Source organism: Hippopotamus amphibius, chromosome 2, assembly GCF_030028045.1.
Source record: "Hippopotamus amphibius kiboko isolate mHipAmp2 chromosome 2, mHipAmp2.hap2, whole genome shotgun sequence".
NCBI lineage: Eukaryota > Metazoa > Chordata > Mammalia > Artiodactyla > Hippopotamidae > Hippopotamus > Hippopotamus amphibius.
In genome coordinates this window covers 213,918,653-213,938,002 of record NC_080187.1, presented here as the reverse complement: position 1 = coordinate 213,938,002, position 19,350 = coordinate 213,918,653, and the positions used below count along the sequence as shown (strand labels likewise).

At 41.5% G+C, this 19,350-nt stretch overlaps 2 protein-coding genes across 5 annotated transcripts in view; one reads left to right on the top strand and one right to left on the bottom strand.

Annotated features, from left to right (window-relative positions):
- Positions 1–16,345, top strand: part of NPTN (neuroplastin) — a 68,075-nt gene extending 51,730 nt beyond the window's left edge. The window contains exons 4-9 of one of the 3 annotated variants that reach the window (XR_009051446.1): positions 1,126–1,259; positions 3,369–3,642; positions 10,633–10,654; positions 11,431–11,505; positions 15,645–15,692; positions 16,181–16,345. Coding sequence is in view for 1 of the 3 variants with exons in the window: in XM_057723257.1 (XP_057579240.1) it covers positions 1,126–1,259; positions 3,369–3,642; positions 10,633–10,654; positions 11,431–11,491 (491 nt within the window). In the remaining 2 variants the exon portion in view is untranslated. Of the gene's footprint in view, positions 1–1,125; positions 1,260–3,368; positions 3,643–3,939; positions 4,033–10,632; positions 10,655–11,430; positions 11,506–12,042; positions 12,526–15,644; positions 15,693–16,180 lie in introns of those variants that run through there. The other 2 variants (XR_009051447.1, XM_057723257.1) reach the window with 2 other exon arrangements.
- The window catches only part of REC114 (REC114 meiotic recombination protein), a 109,039-nt gene continuing 102,731 nt past the window's right edge, over positions 13,043–19,350 (bottom strand). Inside the window, exons 5-6 of one of the 2 annotated variants that reach the window (XM_057723258.1) lie at positions 15,845–15,931; positions 13,043–13,309 (exon numbers count right to left, since the gene is read on the bottom strand). In XM_057723258.1, the coding sequence (XP_057579241.1) occupies positions 13,145–13,309; positions 15,845–15,931 (252 nt within the window). In that variant the 3' untranslated portion in view covers positions 13,043–13,144. The remainder of the gene's footprint in view (positions 13,310–15,844; positions 15,932–19,350) is intronic. The other variant, XM_057723259.1, reaches the window with a different exon arrangement.

The window sequence follows — 19,350 nt, the reverse complement described above, 5'->3', positions numbered from 1 at the left end:
GAAGGGAAGCATGGGGTCATGATATAATACAATTGTACAGCCTTTTACAATCTCAAAATGAATATTTTGACATCTTATCTATCTATGCAAGACACTGGATATAGGCAGGGGCTAGAAATAACTCCATTTGATAATGGGTATAGAATTCAAGGACAGAATAAGTAACCAGCAAAACTGGAATTTGGACCAGGCCTACTGATTCTCTTTCACATCTTGGCCAACAAAGTGATGTTTGGCCTACTTTGAATTTTATTGCTTTCAATTAGTATAAATGGTGTGGTAAGGTAGAAAATATAGTTAAGATCAAAGAAGGCCAAATTCAAAGAATTAGCCCCCATCTCAGGCTTATTGTATCCTTGAAACTTATCTAATATTTAAACCACAGGTGCTGTTTATTTCTTCCTAAATGATCCCTAAAAGCAGAAAAGACCAACAGCTTCCAGCATGTCTACAAATTCCCCCAAGATTGGGTTCATTGAGATAACCAAATCAGCTGTATAAATCAGATTCTTAAGCCATTAATAAAATCTCTTGGGACACTGGTTGAATTTACTGTTCACTTCTTTCTTCCCTTGTGAAGACCAATTTGCTGGATTCCCTCTTTTCTGGGAGAGCCTTGGCTGTTGATATTCATTAGGTAGCTTCTCTAAGCATTCATTGTTTTTATATACCTTGTAATAGGACTTGATTTTAGATGTTTGATCTCAGGGATCTCTCATTTCCTTAAGGGAATATATAGCATTTGAGATAATACATAATTATTGCTAATGCAGGTGTTTTAAGAAAAAAACATGACTGGCAGAGAATAGCTTCTGTTTGCATTTTCTTTAAAGGATGGCTTAATTTATGCAGTTGCACCTGTGCTGTCTTCCAGTAGGGTGGAGAACCACCTATATTAATAGAACTTCACATATAGTAATCCTGGTGTCTGCTTTGGTGAGCAGGAGGTTAGGGCATGGGATTGGTTCCATTGCTCTGTTCTGACCTGAAATGCATGTTATCAAAGCTGAATATGAGGGCGGGTCTAAAGACTGACTAAGAAGCAGGGCTCTGAGCCAGTAGCTGGGGCCTTTGTATCCTGTTCCACATAGGCTCCCATGGTATATTCAACACTCTTTCTCACAGCTGCTCCTGATATCACTGGCCATAAACGGAGCGAGAACAAGAATGAAGGGCAGGATGCCATGATGTACTGCAAGTCAGTTGGCTACCCCCACCCGGAGTGGATCTGGCGCAAGAAGGAGAATGGTATGCCTGTGGTGAGTAGGAGGCAGCCCTGGTTCTCTATATGTGGGTCTCTGGTTGCTGGACTTTCTCCTGGGGAGGTCTAGACATCTGGATTAGTTTCTCAACCTGCCATATTGGCTGCAGTGGCTTGGGTCACCCTTTCTAGAGTCATGGTTGGTTATTACATCGTGAATCTGGAGGTCATTGACAGTCTCTGACCTGCATGGAATCCCTACACACGATTTGTTAAAGCTGCCTGTCTGGTAAAGGGTTTGGCTGTTTGCCTTCAAAATAAGACACCAAGAAGAGCTAACCCCAATCTTAAATTTTTACTATTATTCTAGTCCATTTATCCTAAAGAATATATTGTTCTTGAAGTGGTCTTAATGTATTTTTCTTGTTTTGGGGGGAAGGCAAGGCAGTGAGAACAATTAATAGTATATTCCTGGAACACATGAGATACTGATTAGGAATTGAGACAATCTAAGGAGGCCCATGGGCAGCCTTAGACATTGGAAATCTGACAGTATCTGCTCCAGAAAAGGTCAAAGAAAACACCTTTTCCAGTCTGTGGGATGATTCTTGATGGTATTGGGAGAATCAGAACTTTAGACTCCCACATTCTACTGCTTGACCAATCTCCCATTCTGTCATACATTCCTCCCCAGGCTTTGTATGCCTAGCACCCTGCTTTTCAGGTATCCTCTTTGATTGTCAGTCTTCAGAATCAGAAGGAACCCTAGAGATCAACTAATCCAGCTTCTTTGGAAAGGTTATATGCATATTAACCAAGCTAAATTAGTGGCAAAACCACTGAAGTTTCTTGCATATGATATTTTAAAAATACCCTTTGAAAGCTTGTGAGCCAAAGATCACACTCACTAATCACCTTAGGTCATAAGTGAAAAACATGGTATTAGTGAGTGAGTAGAGCAGGAGTTAGAGAAATTGGCAGCTTTTTAAGTCCTAGGGTTGAAGCTTCACAGAATAACTCTGATTTTGAAGGCTGTGAGTTTCCCATTTCAGCCATAACCACACTCACATGTAGACACGATTTATGCTATATAGCCAGACATCATTCTGGGGATTATCTTCACCTTTCGTGTCTACTATTTCTGATTATCCTTTAGTTGCTGCATGTGAACTGACGTGAGTCAGATTTTTCCCCTGCTAATGTCCCATGAGATCAGTGCTGCATACCTGTCCCAGCTCCACCCAAACCCGTGGTCACACTCTGACCTCTGCCTCCCGCAAGTGCCTGGAGCATTCCTGTCTTACTTGATCAGCTCTCCTCCTCCACAGCCTAGTTCAAATGTTAGCTCTTCTCCAACTTTCCCTGACTCTTTCCAGCAGTGTCCACTCCGTGCATTGTGGCTGTATACATCATACCCTCTGTTGGGGCTTCTTGTAATCATCTCTTTGGAGGTCTGGTTCCCTCTTGAGGCCAGTCTCCATGTTCATTTTTATGTCATGCTTTTCCCTTTCTATCTCACCTTCCCCTTAGGTAGGATATAAAACATGTAGCATACTAATGTAAATATGCATTGATTGATTGAATAAACTTTCCTTTAACCCTGTAGTTCTGAAAGGAAGTGGAAGTTATGAATTTCCCCCACCTCTGACTAGGAGCAAGTTCTTAGCATTGTTTCCAGAGGAAGTTTAGGGAGACTTCCTAGAATTCACCAAGTGTGAAGTAGACCTGCTGACTCTGAAGTCATCAAATAGGCCTGAAGTTACCAGATACATGCCTGACCATGGAGCTTACACCCCTTTTCCATCCTATTCCTAGTTACGGTTTCTTACCTGGTGTTTGGAGCAGCATCTTCGAGATTGAGTCGGTCTTTTCTGGGTCTACAGAGTAGGACTTCCTTTCACTTCATAGAAGTTGGAGCAGTCCAGAGGACCAGCAGCAGGGGAGACTTTTACCCTGGCTCTGCTAGAAGCTTGCGGTTTGATTGTTGTTGAGAGTGAAGGGAAGTCAGTGATCAAGTACTCAAAGTTCCTTGAACAAAGGTGGTACTAGACACTGCTCCCGTCCAGTGTCTTGCTAAGGATAGAGAATAGTGTCACCCTTTGTTGGGTACTAATTCACTAATTCACTCTGATCTTTGTGTGTTCTCACTTTTTCTGCTTCTGAGCAGGAGATTGTCAATACCTCTGGTCGCTTCATCATCATCAACAGGGAAAATTACACTGAGCTGAGCATCACGAACCTGCAGATCACAGAAGACCCTGGCGAGTATGAATGTAATGCTACCAACTCCATTGGCACTGCCGCCGTTGTCACCATCCTCAGGGTACGGAGCCACCTGGCCCCACTCTGGCCTTTCTTGGGAATTCTGGCAGAAATCATCATCCTTGTGGTGATCATTGTTGTGTATGAAAAGAGGAAGAGGCCAGATGAAGTTCCTGATGGTAAGAGCATCCCTACAAAATAGCTATAATGTTGGGGCTGGTTCCTTGGGGTGGTTTCCAAGCACCCAAAGAGGACTATAAGGATGTTGGGATTCAGTCCCAAAAGGAGAGAAAGAAAAATTTTTATACTGGTTCCTCACCCCCAACCCCTAAGATTAGCCACTTTGAGCTATAATTATTAGCTCTGTCCCTCCCTGTGGGTGTTCTCCAACCCCAGTCCCATCTGCCCTTCAGGCCCCTTGTGGGGAATGGGCAGTTGTCAGTCTCTTTGTTCAGCTCTGTCCTCCTTCAATACAGATCATCAGGCAGATTGAGCTTGAGGAGAATCCAAGTCAAGCCTAGAAGCCACCCCAAGATCGCAGGCCACCTGGCCTTTCAGGCAGATTTAAGGTATCTAATTGGTTGTCACATGGTTGCCTGGTGTAGCCCCTGTAGGTAACTGCCCCAGTCCAGTCAAACTGTTCTTGGGAAAAGCCATTGGAACAAGCCACCCTTTGGTTCCCTTGGTTGGTCCCTTTAGAAGGTTTTCAAGGTTCGCGGTGAAGCAGGCCCCTGCCATTTGGCTTTTTTGTCTATCTCACAGACAAGAATGATGGAGAGCATCTGATGCATCACCACCCCCAATTTAAGACAGATAGTTAAGCAGTAACACCTGGAGTCCCTGCCCAAGGTGCCATCCTCAAGCTGGCCCTGGGTTAGAGAAGGGAGTGGATAATAGCAGCAGAACCACAGCCAGTTATTAGGCATTGGAGAGAGTAAGAATCTTAGATTGTTAGACATGTATAGAGTCAGAAAAGGCCCCAGAAGTTATGTTTTTTGTTATGGATGTTCCATTTCTAACCCTGTGATTATAATCGGGGGAGCTACTGATGGAGACTTGCACCAGTAGTGCATCAGATTCCTAACTAGCTCCCCGGCCCCATCCTCCCGCCCTCTAACTTCATCATCAGCAAAAACAAATTTATTGGCCAGCCAACCATTACCAGCACTTGCCTGTCACTGATTGGACTGGAAGGGTGTGCACCTAAGCTCAGTGGAGGCCAGCCTTGGGTGATGGGGAGGATGCCAACTCCAGTCTGACTGTTCTGGGCTTGTGCTTGTGCACTGTGGTACTGTACCCCACCCCAGAGAGCTGTGTCCCCATGGCTGGCCAGCAGGACACAGTGCCAGCCATGTGTGTCAGTGGAGAATGCTAAGGGAGGTCTGGTGCTCCCTCAGAAAGAGTGCAGCCTTGAAGGCGTGCCAGTGGCTTCAGATTCTCCAGAAGGACATGTTTGAGAGAACAGCCACCTCTCCTTCTTTTCTTTTCTTCTTAGCAGCTCCTAAATCTCTTTGCCTGCAACTAGGTAGAGGGAGTATTGTAGTAAGGCTGGTGAAAAGGTTTTTTATTGAAACTAGTGATGTATGTGGGGAGACCTGGTAGACTTCCATCCAGATGTACATTCAGCAGTGAACTAGATGGAGGAATGGGATGAACGTCAGCTGGAAGCAGGTGGGCCTTTGTAAATACATGGGCTCGTTCCCTAAAACATAAGAGTATCCTGGGATTTTTACTTCCTTTCTCCTGGGTCCACAGAACAGTATTCTATGAAGTGAAACTGCTTTCTTAGGATTTTCATATGTACATAATGCTTTTTTTTTTTTTTTGTAATTTTTTCTTTCTTGTTACAAATTAGAACTTCCAAGGCAGAGTACCTATGTCTAGATCTGAGAGTAAAGGGGGATAGTTTCCTGTCAGTGTGTTTTCAGCGTTGGCTTATTAGGAACAGCTATGTCTCACTCCTAAAGAGGGCTTTTCTATCCCCTCTGAATGCTTTTGCTTTGCTAAATATCACCTTTCTCAGCTTCCCTTTGGAAAGGTTGAGATGCAAAGTCAGTAAGAAAACCTGATTTTTTACTTTAAGACAAAGCTGGCTGCCCCTCTCTTGGCAGAGTGACACATTGGCTCAGCCTGTCCCTGTCAGAGGTTCCCGTTGTCTTTGCAGGAAGCTGTTTCACTTACCAGGTTGCTGTCCCAGTGTATGTGGAAGGCTTTCAGGTTAGATACGAAGATTGGTTAGTATTGCTTCTATCTGACAAGTGCAGGCACCTACCTGCCCAGGAAAGCAACTATATTTTTTTAAAGAGCTCCATGGCTATTGAACACAAATGGGGATGAGTTTGTTATAGGGGATATCTGTGGCCAGCAAATCTGAACAGTGTCCTGGAGGGAAAATACCTCTTTTAAGTTAAATTATTATAGACAATGAATGAATCCTATGTAAAAGAGATGACTGCAGGGTAAGTGCGAAGTAAAACCTTCTTGCTCTAGTGTCTTAGAAGAATACTGTAATGCAAGCGGTTTTTACTTTTTTGTTGTTGTTGAATCGGGGCGAAAAATCTGGGCTGCTGGAATTCCTGCAATGTTTGCCTTCTCTCCATTCCCCTTCTGACAGCCAGTACAGTCCAGGCTCCATTCTCTATTACATCTCCGCCCCTGCTCGAGCATTTTCATCCCATAGTTTTCTCCTTTGTCTTTCTATTTCTTTTTCTCAGACTCCTCCCTGTTCCTGCCCTCCCCTTTTTTCTTCTCTCCTGGAAGTAATTTTTTTAAAAAGTTGATTGTTCCTCTGTGAGTTTTCCTTATGCTGTGTCTTTTTCTTTAGCCAGTTCTCCTCAACTCCTGTGCAATTCACAAGAGCAAACTCACCTCATATGCTTTCCTCCCATACGACCTTCCTCAAATTTACATATAGATATATGCATACACTTCTGCTTGGAATAAAGAGGTACATTATACCTGATACAGATTTGGAGTTTTAGAGGTGATGAATTTTTACCTATCAGACAACCATTCGTAGCTCTGTGTTGACTTACTTATATACCATTGTGAAAAGTGATGTTTTAAAAAAATAGGCCTGACATGCTTTTTCTCTGCCAAATGAGTACACTATTAATAGGATATAGCAATGACTTATTTCTATCTCACTGAACCTTTTTATATGAAAAAAGTTCATATAAAACTCATAGTATTCATATTTAGGCAGTCTGTGAGGTTTTGGTAACTCAGCGCTGTACTAGAAAAGCACTAGGGGAACAATACAAGAGTATTAAAAACACACACGTTTAAACTGACATAGTTTAGCCTGAGTTATGTTTCACTAGAAAAGCAAATATTGCTTTAGATTTCTCACATAGAAAATAACTATGGTTAAGGTTTAGCTGCTTCCAGGAAAAAAAAGTCCCATGACTTTGTCTACTGGAGTATACTCAGGACATTTTGTAAGTGAAACTTACATCTGAATCCCTTTAGGCCCCTGTTATGGTGGCTTTGAGGATCCATGCCCTAATCAGGGTTCTCTTGTAGGTAGATTATCTGCATATCACCTTTTACCTTCAGTGTTTTTAGTAACAGGTGAATCGTGGAGCCAAGTAAGGGCTTTGTTTTTTGTTTATTTACCTCCTGACTACATTCTCTGAAAATGTTAAATGATAATTCTCTAAAGAGACTAGATACAACTAGTATCCCCCAGCCTTACATGCGCCTTACAGCTGGATACATGTTTGGAGCATGCCTTCTATGTTGGTTCCCTGCTGACTGAACCCAGAGAGTGATTAGTGTGTACTTTCAAACTGCTCCCCAATCCCCTGGGGAGATGGGGAGTGAACCTGCTTAGCTGCTGGGGCCTTCAGTTCTGTTGCACATTTTACTGACCTTGAATGAGAACAATAGGAGCTGATTTGAGAAAAGTGCTGGCATCAAAAAGAGTTTTCCATTTTCACGTTAGGGAGATAATTTTATAAGCAAGTATAAGCACTCTTTAAGTTACTGGTAGAAAAGATATTTGAGGTTTTGTGGGAACCATTTTTAGTGGCTATGATGTATCCAAACTTTTTGACACTTTAGAATTAAGAGCTAGTCTAATGTTCCAAAATCAATTAGATGGTCAAAACATTGGTGGCATATAAAGCTTTACAAGAGGCCAGGAATGTTGGAAAAGAAATGTGACTTATTAAAAATAATATGCGAAACACACGTTATTGTCTCTTAACCCGGGGTCATCTGGGTCAGTAACAAGCTACCTTATGAAGAAAATACAATAGCACTGAGCAAGGAAGGACATTGGAAGTAATTGTTAATCTCTCTTGGGTTTAATGCTACTCTGCTGAGATCAAGCAAAATTTAAGTGGGTTTAGAAACCATAAAACCTCATCCCAAGTGAGTTGAAGGCAATGAAAAAGGAGCTTAGACCAGGCAGCCAACTCATTTTGACATTAAAGCCATCTTTTTGGAGGTGCTATTGTATCAGGTAATATGTTATTTACTAAGCATTGCAGAGCACCCTTCCAGATTCTAAGGCGATGTAGGGGAGTGAGGGCTCTAGTGCATTCAGTTGGGAAGACAACATTCCGCTGAATCAGAGTGTGCAACAGCTCCACCAGGAACTTACTCATAAGATGGATTCCAGAAGCATCGTTTCCATTCTCCCCCAGCCCTCTTCCTCTCATCTAGTCAGTGGCTGTAATACCCAGCTGGAGAGAACAGTCATTGTTTAAGCGGCTGTCTTTTGGCCTGAGGGTTTTGGGGGTATGTTGATATTTGTCGGTTACTATGACTTCTTTTTTTTCCCCCCTCAATTGCATCAAACCCTTAAAACATGGTGGTAAGTGAGCGATATGCATGCTTTTGGAGTTTGTTTAATCTCCGCTTCAGTCTATACGATGCACAGTTCATAATGTTAACACTTTTCTTCAAGTTTACTTCATTCACTTTCACAACTAATTTGGATTTCAGTTTGCTGTTTAATCCTCATTTACTTTGATTTTCATACCTTTTTTCTGTAGTTCTGTTCTTTCCCTCTCTCCTGATATCCCTGTTAGAAGTCAAGTTGTTTTTTTTGTTTGACCTGAGAAGGGAGAGTGGTGTTGCATATAGTGATTCAGTGCAGGAAAGTGGGAGACTTTAGGCTCTTTTCTTTGTTCCTTGTAAATGTGAAAGTGGATTTGGGGAGAGAGATGAAGGGGCTCGTGAAATGTAGACACTAGGGTGAACAGCAGCTGCTCTCACTTGCAGGCATGGCAGCTACACAAGAGCCACTGTTGCTAAAACCCCTACATGCAGCCCTTTGCACGTTATTGGCTTGCTGGGCTGGAAAATGACGTTATTAGTCAGACACCAGGGCATACATATATCCCCATTACTGAAGAAAAGCTCGTGGTGTGAAGTGCTTGGGTTGGTGCTGACAGCGTCACGCTTTGAAAAGATTAGCTTGGCTATTGCGAGTCCCTTGCCCCTGCTTTTTTTTTTCTCTTAAAAGTGGGAGTAGATTGGTGATATTCTTGAATCAGCTATCTTGCTTTAGAATTTTGTATTTTCGGGTGCACAGCCAGAGCACTAAAAAGATTATAAGTTTGCTCCTGTGTCTTTTCCTGTAAGTCCCTGAAGTGCTTAGTTCCTAGCATGTAGCTGAGCTGGCTTGGCCGGGATGCTGAGAGCACTAGGGTGTTGTGGTGAGGGAGGATCTAGGCTGGGCTCGTGTGTCTCAGTACCTGATAACGTCTTTGTATATCTCCACTGTATATACACAGCACACAGATGTCTTGGGTGTCTAAGTCTTAGTTTGTTTACTGTACTGTTCGATAGTGTGCTGTTGTTAGTAGTAGAGTTCTGTGGACACTGGTGTGTCGCTAGCCTATTGTTTTGGCTGATAAGTCATTGGTTTGTGGATAGTTTTGTTTGTTTTGTTTTGTTTTGTTTGAAATCTTTTTTTGCTCCAGTCACTGTGTGTGCTGGCAGTGGCTTTGCCTCTCCGTTGCCTTGAAGGAACAGGTGGAGCAATGTCTCCCTCTGACAGACATTACTCCTGATGTGTGCTCCTGCAGATGCCTACACCGAGACTGTAATCTCCATAACTGCTTCATGTGCACCAAGCCCCCTTGTGGAATCCTGCTGAGAGTTTTTCTAGAAGCCTTCAGTTCTGAATCATTTAGTCTACCTGACTTTTGTAAAATAAAAAGAAACTAAGAGCACTTGCTTGTTCCCCCACCTTTGTGGGCCTTTTAAAAAAAAAATCTGTGTGCACACACACACAGACACACAGACATACACACGCACACACACACATCCCTGATTAAAGGGGACCAAGTTGCCCTTAGTTGAAACAGGAAAGAAAAACTTATAAGAAAATAACAATTTAAGAAGGCACCTAAACTCAGATAATGTAAGCTTTTTGATTAAAGAAGAAAAAGAAAAAAGATAACTCATGGCTTATCTGGGTTTGGGTTCTGGTTTTGGCCAAGGCATAAGAGTGAGCCTGTTTTTCAATCTGAAGTCTTTTCAAGAGGGATGTCAGCACTATTCAGCTTTCCCTGGTCTGTCACAGAAAATCCTCTGGTCTGCATACACTTGCTGCTGGCATAGCCCAGCCTGGCTGACCCAGTATTAGGTTGAACTATTGTGGCTTCCTCTGTCCCATTCTCCAGACTAAAGACTCTCCTAAAGATGACAAAACAGCAAGAACAGTGTCCTTTGGGGAAGTGAGGATGTGTGGCTAAATGTATAGAACATACACATCCATCTACATTGCAGGATTGAGCCAAAACTATGCATGCATTCACCACCAGAAAACAAACAGCAGGATTTTACAACTGAAATGTTGGTTTGTCTTCTCATCTATTTAAGAGTGAACCACTGGAACTTGGGGACAAGATGAGTATAATGATATTGCAGCCTGTCTGTCCGCTACAGTTGCAGTTTTTCATGACAAGCATTCAAAGTGTTAACTAAAACCATTGAAACAACATACCTGCCATTAAAAACCTGAATCTAGAAATAATAACTCCATGAGTGTTTTGCACCTCCAGACGGAATGGCCTTGAATAATTGCTATGAATAGCCATGTTTGCCACTTGCCGTTTTGCTTTTCTGTTAATCCTTATGCAGAGTCTCACAGTTTTCTCCTTTCTTCTCCTATCTCTCAACGGATTATTAAAAACTGAACACCTGCATAGATGATGAACCAGCTGGGCCAATGTAAGTACTTTATTGAACATTGATTCAGTAGTTTCTGGTTGGGTTATTTAGTATTTGCAGTTTAATCAAAGGGCATAGCTAAGATTGTAGGGCAAGACAGTGAGTGGAAATGAATGCTGCAGTGTAGACTTCTTAGCTGGACATGGAGCGGATGACCATTTGATTCCCAGGACAGGCTGTACAGTTTTGTTTTTAGTATCATAGAAAAAATGTTTAAAAATTTGCACACCTATATGTTTAAATTGATAATGTGGGGGAAATCACCAGTATATCTTGAGGTTTTGTTAATTTCCAGCTAGACTGTAGCATGGATAAACTGCGTGGCTCCATTAAACTGCGTGTATCCAGGAGAGAGAAAACTGCAAATTTTGAATCAGTCCAAGGAGCAGAATCTCCTAGAGTTGGGGACTAAGGAGTCAGAGGCGGGCAAACAGTGCCCAGATTAGTTAAGTGCCAGAGGGCATAGCACCGCCTGTATGTATTTTATCATTTGAAAAGAGACAGTGGTGTTGAGAAAAAACTGTCTCACCTTTATAGTAATTATAGTTTATAAATCAAAGGGAAAGTTACCTGTATATTATCTGCCTTGGGAGTCAAAAGGATCTGTTAACTTAAGGTATGCAGGCACTTTACACACGTAATATTGTGCAGTAAAATTTCTTACTATACCAGGGATGGCAGTAAGTGAAAGAGTCCCTGTATTTCCATGTGTTATACTTTCAAAAGTTGCTACTAAACTAGAGTTTAACTCTTGTAATGCAATTTTTCCTCCAAAGGAAAACCAACTCTACCAACAATCACAAAGATAAAAACTTGCGCCAGAGAAACACAAATTAAGTACTACTTATAATGTAAGTATGGCTTTCTTTAGAAGTTCTAAAAATTATATTCAAGTGAATGTGCCTCTTTTGACCTTATTACACATTTTTCAATAGTTGGTGTTATGTTGCAAGATCTTTTAGTTGATTTCAGAGCAGCGGATACTGATGGAACAAGTTGTCTGTCCAGGATGGCAGCTGGAAAGGAACATTTTCAGCTGAGTTTTCACTTATTTACATAAATGCTTTTCAGAATATGATGTTTCAGAACATCACTTTACCACTTTACTTACATCTTTAAAAAGAGGTAAAAATTAAATTGTCACCTTCTTAGGTGGATTATTCTCAGAGGCCACTTGGTCCCCCTTTTGCTTCTGAGGGCAAGGCAAGAATGGTGACCAGGCACAGCTGGGCCGGAGTGCCTTCCTTCCGGTTAGGCACATGGAGATCAGAATTTCACACCACATCCCTGAGCATGCTGTTTGAACCAGAGCTTTGTTTTATGTGGCACTTGGTGTAGTCTTAATAGTGTATGTTCCCTTTTAATTTCTAAATACTCTTTCTTCACAGATCTTTAGGTTCCTGAAACTGGTGGCAACATGACCTGCTAACTTTTCTGCTTGGATCTCTTTGGTTCTTTCCCCTTTCAAGCGAGCAGCACCATGATGACTGTCTAAAGCATGCCTTATTTAGCCTCTCCTGTAAGGGTGACCCAGCCAGGTACATTTTAAACAATGCTTCAGTGTAGAAGGTGTAAACTATTTTGGGCTTGATGTGCTGTGAATGTTGCTTTTTTTCCCCCCCTTTGTTAAAATTATTTAAATAGAAGTGAAAAGGTCCTCTGAGGATCAGATCATGCATGCGCCATTTTTTACTTAATGCAGCTGTTAAATTGGCAACGCTCTAAAATGCACTGCTGCCATCTAGTGATACATTTTTGTAAAGTACAGCAAAACCTACAGATATATACAGTATATAAATATATATATATATATTTATATTTTTTGGGGTGGGAGAAATCCAAAATAAAATAAATGCTTGTTTCATTTTTAAGCTGCTGATACTCATTCCTTATTGTATGTTGTCAGATGAGGAAACTGTTCAGTTCTGGTACATAAAGATGAGTAATATAAACCGAAATCTATAATTTTAAGGGCTTAACCTATGACTTTGGAGCAGTCCACTGAATGGATATAATGAATTGCAGTATATATGTATGATTGCTTTTTAAGTGATTATTTTTTCTTTCGTTAAATCATGTAAATTCTTAAATCCTTTTGCACTGATGTGTTGAATCTAATTGTACATTCAATTAAGGCAAACTTTTATAATTTACCTTTTGTTTTCAATGACCTTGAAATGTTATAGCATGGTATTCTATGCAACTAGTTATACTTTGAGGTTGACACTGTATTTTTTCATTGATTGAGTGTAGATTTTCATACCCTGCAGGGTTCTCACGCGGTGCGTAATGGTAGATGCATGTACTTGTGTTTTGTGTAATTGTTGAAGTGCAATGATGTATAAAAAAGTGGATTCACCTGTTTTTAAAAATAAAACTGATAAAAGGTGTTGGAATAATATTCTTTATTCTAGTATTTTTTCTCATCTTAGGAGGCAGCATTTTTTTCCATTGCTCCGAAGGTCCTCAGTTCCTTAGGTACACAGGATGTTAACTGCTCAGCCCTGTCAGCTTTCTTAGTTCCTTTTCCACGTCTTCCACAAATGCTGGGAAATTCTGATCCATGAGGCACAAGCGTAGAAAGGGGCCTAACTCCTCTGCATTCCATGCAGATTGTTTATAGACAAGGGGCAGCTCCTCTGATGCCAGGAGAGACTGTGGAAATTCCAGAAGAGTAGTTGATTAGAGATTAAAGGAGAAAGCAACAGCCTGAATAATAGAACACAGGAAAACTTTGCCTAAGGTAAGGTTTGAGAAACAGACACCAAAAATTAGTGTTAATTAGCTTTGCAGAGTTTCTTTACATAATGTTTCCAGATATACATACAAAGTGAGATAAACTTATATCCTTTAAGTATTTCAAGTACATTAATGAAATGATTTACAAAGTTAAGATCCTGCTTTAATGAAGAGTAACGGTGCTGATAAGTTTGTGGATTGATAAGCCTGTCGACGAATGAACTCCACTTAGTTCATCCTATCCACTGCATAGATCGAAGAATGGGTGTGAGCAGTTCATCATATGGAAACTGGGTTCTCAATGTAATAGAGAGGCCACAAACTGACCATCCCAAGGACACAGCTTGCTGTGTCTTCTTTTTGGTCCTATCCATGAGGCTTGACAAGCAGAGGCATGTATCCATCACAAGACAGAACATTTCCATCACTCCCAGAAATTCCCTCATGCTGCCTACTCTTGTTGTCAAAGGCACAACCATGATCTGTTCTCCATACCTTATAGTTTTGCCTTTTTCCAGAATAAATGAAGTCATATAATATTGTGCGTTTTTCATATGCTTATTTGCCATTTGTATGTCTTCTTTGGTAACCTGTAGTATTTTAAAGCCAGCTGACTAAGTTGCCAATATTTAAATGTTAGGAGAGTTCAAATAAAAGTCTGACTGTGCTTGGCAATTTGGAAGAAAAGGCGATCCTGGATCCCCAGTCCCACGTGATGAAGATGGCTGCAACTCTCTGTGGTCCACCTATGGCTGGGCCTTTGACTCAGCCTTCCTTTTCACTTCTCATGTATACAATTGACATTTCTCTAGGAACTATCTATAATAGAAACGGACTTTTCTAAATTCAAACCAGCTTCTCAGACTGCATCTAAATGTAGAAAGAAGAAAATGAAACTAAAATGGAGTCCTGTTCTCCATTGAGAGCCACTGTTTACATGTTAGTGTATCTCCTTCCCAACTTATTTTGTTTTTATGTCTGTACTACAAAAATCAAATCACGCATGCTATTTTGTAGCCTTTTAAAAAACAATGTACTATGAATATCTTTCCACAGCAGTAGATAAAAGAAAGGCATCACTTTTATTGACTACATTTTTATCCCACCTATGGTTATAACGCTTTTTTAACCACTCAGTATCCTCCTGGTGAATAATTATGTTTCCAATTTTGTTACTATAAAATACACTGAAAAACATCCTTGTATATATATTTGTGTAGATGAAATGGTATTATAGGTAATAAGATATATTGCTAAATTGCTTTCAGAGTTTTAGCAACTTATATTCAAAGAACGACTTGCCTAGAAAGTTAGAGCAAACAAGTAACATATCTGAGCTCCCAGCCTGGTACTTTTTCTTCTTAATACATGGTTCTTCTACCTGATGTAAATAAACCGGGTGAGGTACACCTTTTATAGCAACTGATACTTCCTGAAAAAGGACATCACACCCTGCCTTGCTCATCTTTTTTTGTGGCTCAGCCACTCTGATTCTGTTAACCTATAACCCCAATGCAAACTGGGCAGTATGAAGTCTGCCCTGCTGCTGGAAAATGAGGCTTCTAAATTTTTTCTGTCATAGTTGCTGAGTTAGTAAAAGAAACTGACATGAATTCTTAGTCTTCTTACCTCTCAAGTTTTTAAATCTGTGATTGTGCATTTATTTTGAGTGAGTGGTAAGGCAGATGGAAAAAAAAAATCTGTATCTTCTTATACCACTGTTAGCACAGTTTAAAAGACAAATTAAAAAGGAAAATCATCCTTGAATATTGGTGAACTCCATGTAGAATTTTGTGGAAAGCATAAACTGTTGATTGAGAGCCTACTGTGGAGCACAGCAGGGAATGCAGTGGATGAGGAGGAGACCCGCCTCAGGAGCTCCCAGCAGAGCAGGCCTCAGGAGCCCTGAGCCTGAATGAATAGTTCTGCAGGAGTCTTTGGTAACAGCAAACCGCAAGGGGAAGAGGGCATGTCCGAAAGCAGTTCTGTGGTAACGAATTGAATCCTCCCGGGTCTCCACACATCCCTAGCTGAGATCCTCACACTGAAAATCTGCCCCTGTGGAAACCATCGTTGATCTGACTCCAAATTCATATTGTATTTGTCTTAGAAGAGTTTCCAACTTTCATTTCCAAAATTAAATTGCAATTCTTACCTTTATTCCTCTTTCTGGGAGGTGGTGAGTAAATTCTTTCTCTTACACATGTAAAGGCTAACATTATGGACCACTCTTCGTCTTCTGTTTCCTCAGGAGGACAGTTCTTCAGTATGTGCCATCGTGTCTGATCTCACAACAAGGGTAGGTGGAAATGGCCTGTCTCTGTCTTTACCATCTTCTATAGGAACACTTTAAGTTACTGTTCTAGAACAATGGACTGAACAGAGGGATACAAATTCCTCAGGGTCACTGTTTTTCCTGACATGAAAACTGAACATGGAAATAGGCCCTACCTGAGCTAACCAGGCCACTGCGGTCCTTCCTCCTGGAGTTCTTGTGCCAGCCGGTACCCACCGTTGCTGCTCTGGGTTCTGGTGTGACTGCAGTGAAACAACGTGCAATTAGGAGACTGGCTGAACATAATCATAAACACCACAGGCCATTAAAGAAGTGGAAACATGCATTCATGTTCAAAGAAAGAAAATAATCAGTAAAGGTGGTAAAATCATTGTTGATGTAGTCTGTCCTGGTTTAAGCTTGACTGTTACTTGATTTACCACAGTAGAGGTACAGACAGAGTTTAAATCTGAGGCGCCTGCCCTGTGCCTGATGTTCCTTATGTCTCATAGGCTGGGAGTACTTTTTCCTGTCTGACACCGTGGCGTACTTCTGTCTTCAGAGGCCCAGCCCAGGACCGTGTGCTGGTGTTGGAGGGCAATGGACAGTTGTCCAGCTTCTGATAATCATGATTTGTCACCTTCTAAAAATTATTACTCGAGTAAATATATGTTCATTGCAGAAAATCAAAATGGGGGAAAACCCTATATATGCAAGATAACCATATGTTTTTAATAAAACTTTAAAAAAATCTCATTTTAGACATTCTGGGGGAATGAGTTCTTCTGTTAGTAAAATTCCTAGATAACTTCTTTCAACAGTGTTTGTGCCTACTATGTACTAGACACTGGGGTGATGAAGGGAGCCACAAGGTAGAGGTCCGGCCCTCAAGAACCCATAGCCCAGTAAGAACCTAGCAAGTAAAACAACAATTAGAATGCAACCCAGGAAGTGCTGGAATAGAGGTAAGTATAAAACTTTAGGCTTATAATGGAGGGGAGTACAGGAGGGGTGTGTGCTAATAAGCATGAAGAACAGGATTGCTCTGGAGTCCGAACTACTTCAAAGGAGCCTGTTATGGGAGGGGTTGTTTTCTAGGCAAATAGAATGAACAAGGTTTAGAAGGAGGCCTGGAAGCATAAGAGACGCTGAGGGCTGCTTCTACCTAAAAGCACAAACTTTTCCAAGAGCTCCGCCACCCCTCCATCCTGGCTAGCCACATGTCTGCAGGCCTGGTTATGTTTTGGATACCTGTGGCACTTATAGTGCTAATCTCCAGACAGTTGTGAGCTGGTGGTGTCACACAGAATCCAAGGCCCTTCCTGGAAGGTGTCTATCAGCAGCACGTTCTGAACACCACAAGTAAATGTCCTATGTGGAAACTGACTGTTTTTGCTAGTTGGTATTAGCAGAAATGCTTATCTGGAAGCATCAAAAATGAGCTGGCGGGACAGAGAGGAAGGAAAGAACAAAGAGAAAAGGAAACTAGTCAAGAATACTAAAATAAAAATGAGCAAAAAGGTAAGGGAGTCGAATCCTTAGACAAGCCCTATTTCTCTGTTTAGTTTCCTCATCTGGAAAAGTCAGAGGCTCCACTACCTAGTGTTTCTTCCAGCTCTGACATTTGATGCTTTCCTACGAGACACATCAGTTCAGCTCACACTGTGTTCTTCAAACAGCTGGGAAAGACATCAACCAAAATTCATATGCCACACACACTGAACTACAGCCAAGTACAATGGAAGCAGCTGAGGCTAGTGTGGTGGCTTTAAAGATTGGACAGACCCAAATGCACAGAGATGGAAGGTTCTGTGCACACAGGAATGAGCCACTGGCTGCTTTCTTCTGGACTTCTTACACTAGCAGAGGAAAGAGTTCACCTAGGAACTGCCCCCCTCCCTGGGTAGGCTGGGTTGCCTTAGAAGCCCTAAGGTTGAGAAACACCTGGTTAGGCCACAATTGGCAAAATTACAAGGCTGAGGAAAAGTAAAAACAAAATATGAGCCAGGAAGTGACTCGAGAACTTGAAATAGACATGGAATTATCTCTGTTTGCAAAGAAGAGAACAATTATTTTAGACAAAAGAAAATATACAGGTATTGGGAAAAAGATAACACCTGAATAGAGAAGAGCAGCATGATGACTAAAACCTGGCCAGAGCTCGCACCTCTTGAGCTGGATTCTGAAAAAGGCAGCATGATACCAAATTTGCACAGCAGCAGCTAAGGGCAAGCCTTAGGAGTTTTTGTCATTAGGAAGATTAGAATGTTCTAGGTAGTGCTTCACAATATCTTCATGCTGGTGGAATTAAGCCAGTAGCTTTATCTTGTCTCCTACTCTGCAGCCTCAGACGCTCCATCTTACGGCCCTACCAACTCATGAGTTCTGACCCTTGGTAATAACTGACCAGGATGCTCATTTGTTCATTCGCAAGGGATGGCAGATATGAAAGGGTAACATCACTGGCGGTAACAGTAGTACTGAGTCATGTTCTTCAGATATTTGCCAAGTGTTGTCCTAGGTGCTTTACAGACAGAACAGTCTCACCATGTTACAGATGAGGTTAAGTGACTTGCAGGAGATCACGTAGCTACAATAGGGTCTGGATTCAAACCCAGATCTGTTTTGATTCCAAAGCCTGTGGTCTCTGCACAACATTGTACCATCTCATCTACTCAGAACACCAAACTACAGATCAGAGGAAGACTTGAATACAGAATCAAGAAAAGACATGAAAGTTTTCTAGTCACTTTGGGGATATTTCTACCTAGATATTTGGGATGAGCTGTTAAATAGAGAGTCAGAGCCTTCATCTGCCTCTGTAGCTCACAACCCGCAGCCTACTATATGGTACTGTCTCAGTTTTTCTTTTCAAATTTAGATAACTGTGTTTAGGTTTTAGCCTGATGTGTCATCATTACCTTTATGAGGCATTCCAGGCCTAGTTCCCAAGGTCTGGGAGCCTGTTTGGTTCTTGTTGTACCCCATACACTGGGTACTATAATCTGAATCTAATAGCTGGTCAGTGAAACCTACAAAGAAAGGAAATTTATTTAAGGGGTAAAGGAGCATAAGCAACAAAATACCTTATAATAAGCCATTCCATCCCATCTGTAGAGAGGGGATTCTTAGAGAATACAGCAGGAGCTGATGAAGCAAAATGTTTTAAACTAGATCCAGGGTTTGTAAGAAAGCCAGCTTTAGTGTTGTCAACTATAAATTGGAACTTGCCATCTGCCTGTACAAGAATTAAGTCACTGTGCTGCTGTAGCTACTGACCTTCCACATCCCCTGAAGGGAATTCAGGATGGAGACCAGGAATGAGGCACTCTGTGCTTTTGAGGATGGGTGGAACAAGTCTTCAGATAGTTTAGCTGTTTTCAGGAGCTGATTTTATGAGCCCAACCCTTGCATCTCCTCATATCTAGAAAAGCACTAAATCCCTACATGGTGACATCTGCTCCTCGTGACTAGCAAAAAACCTCCTACAAAAAAATGTGTGTGATTACATGTACTCCTCCTTTACCAAGAATACATATATACTAATCTTCCCCCCTGCCTCTCTGGAACAGTTTCTCAGAGCTATCTGGGATGCTGTCTCCCGGGCTGCAGTCCTCATTTTGCTCCAAATAGACTCAGCTAGCAACTCTCACGTTGTGCATTTTTTTAAGTCGACAATGTT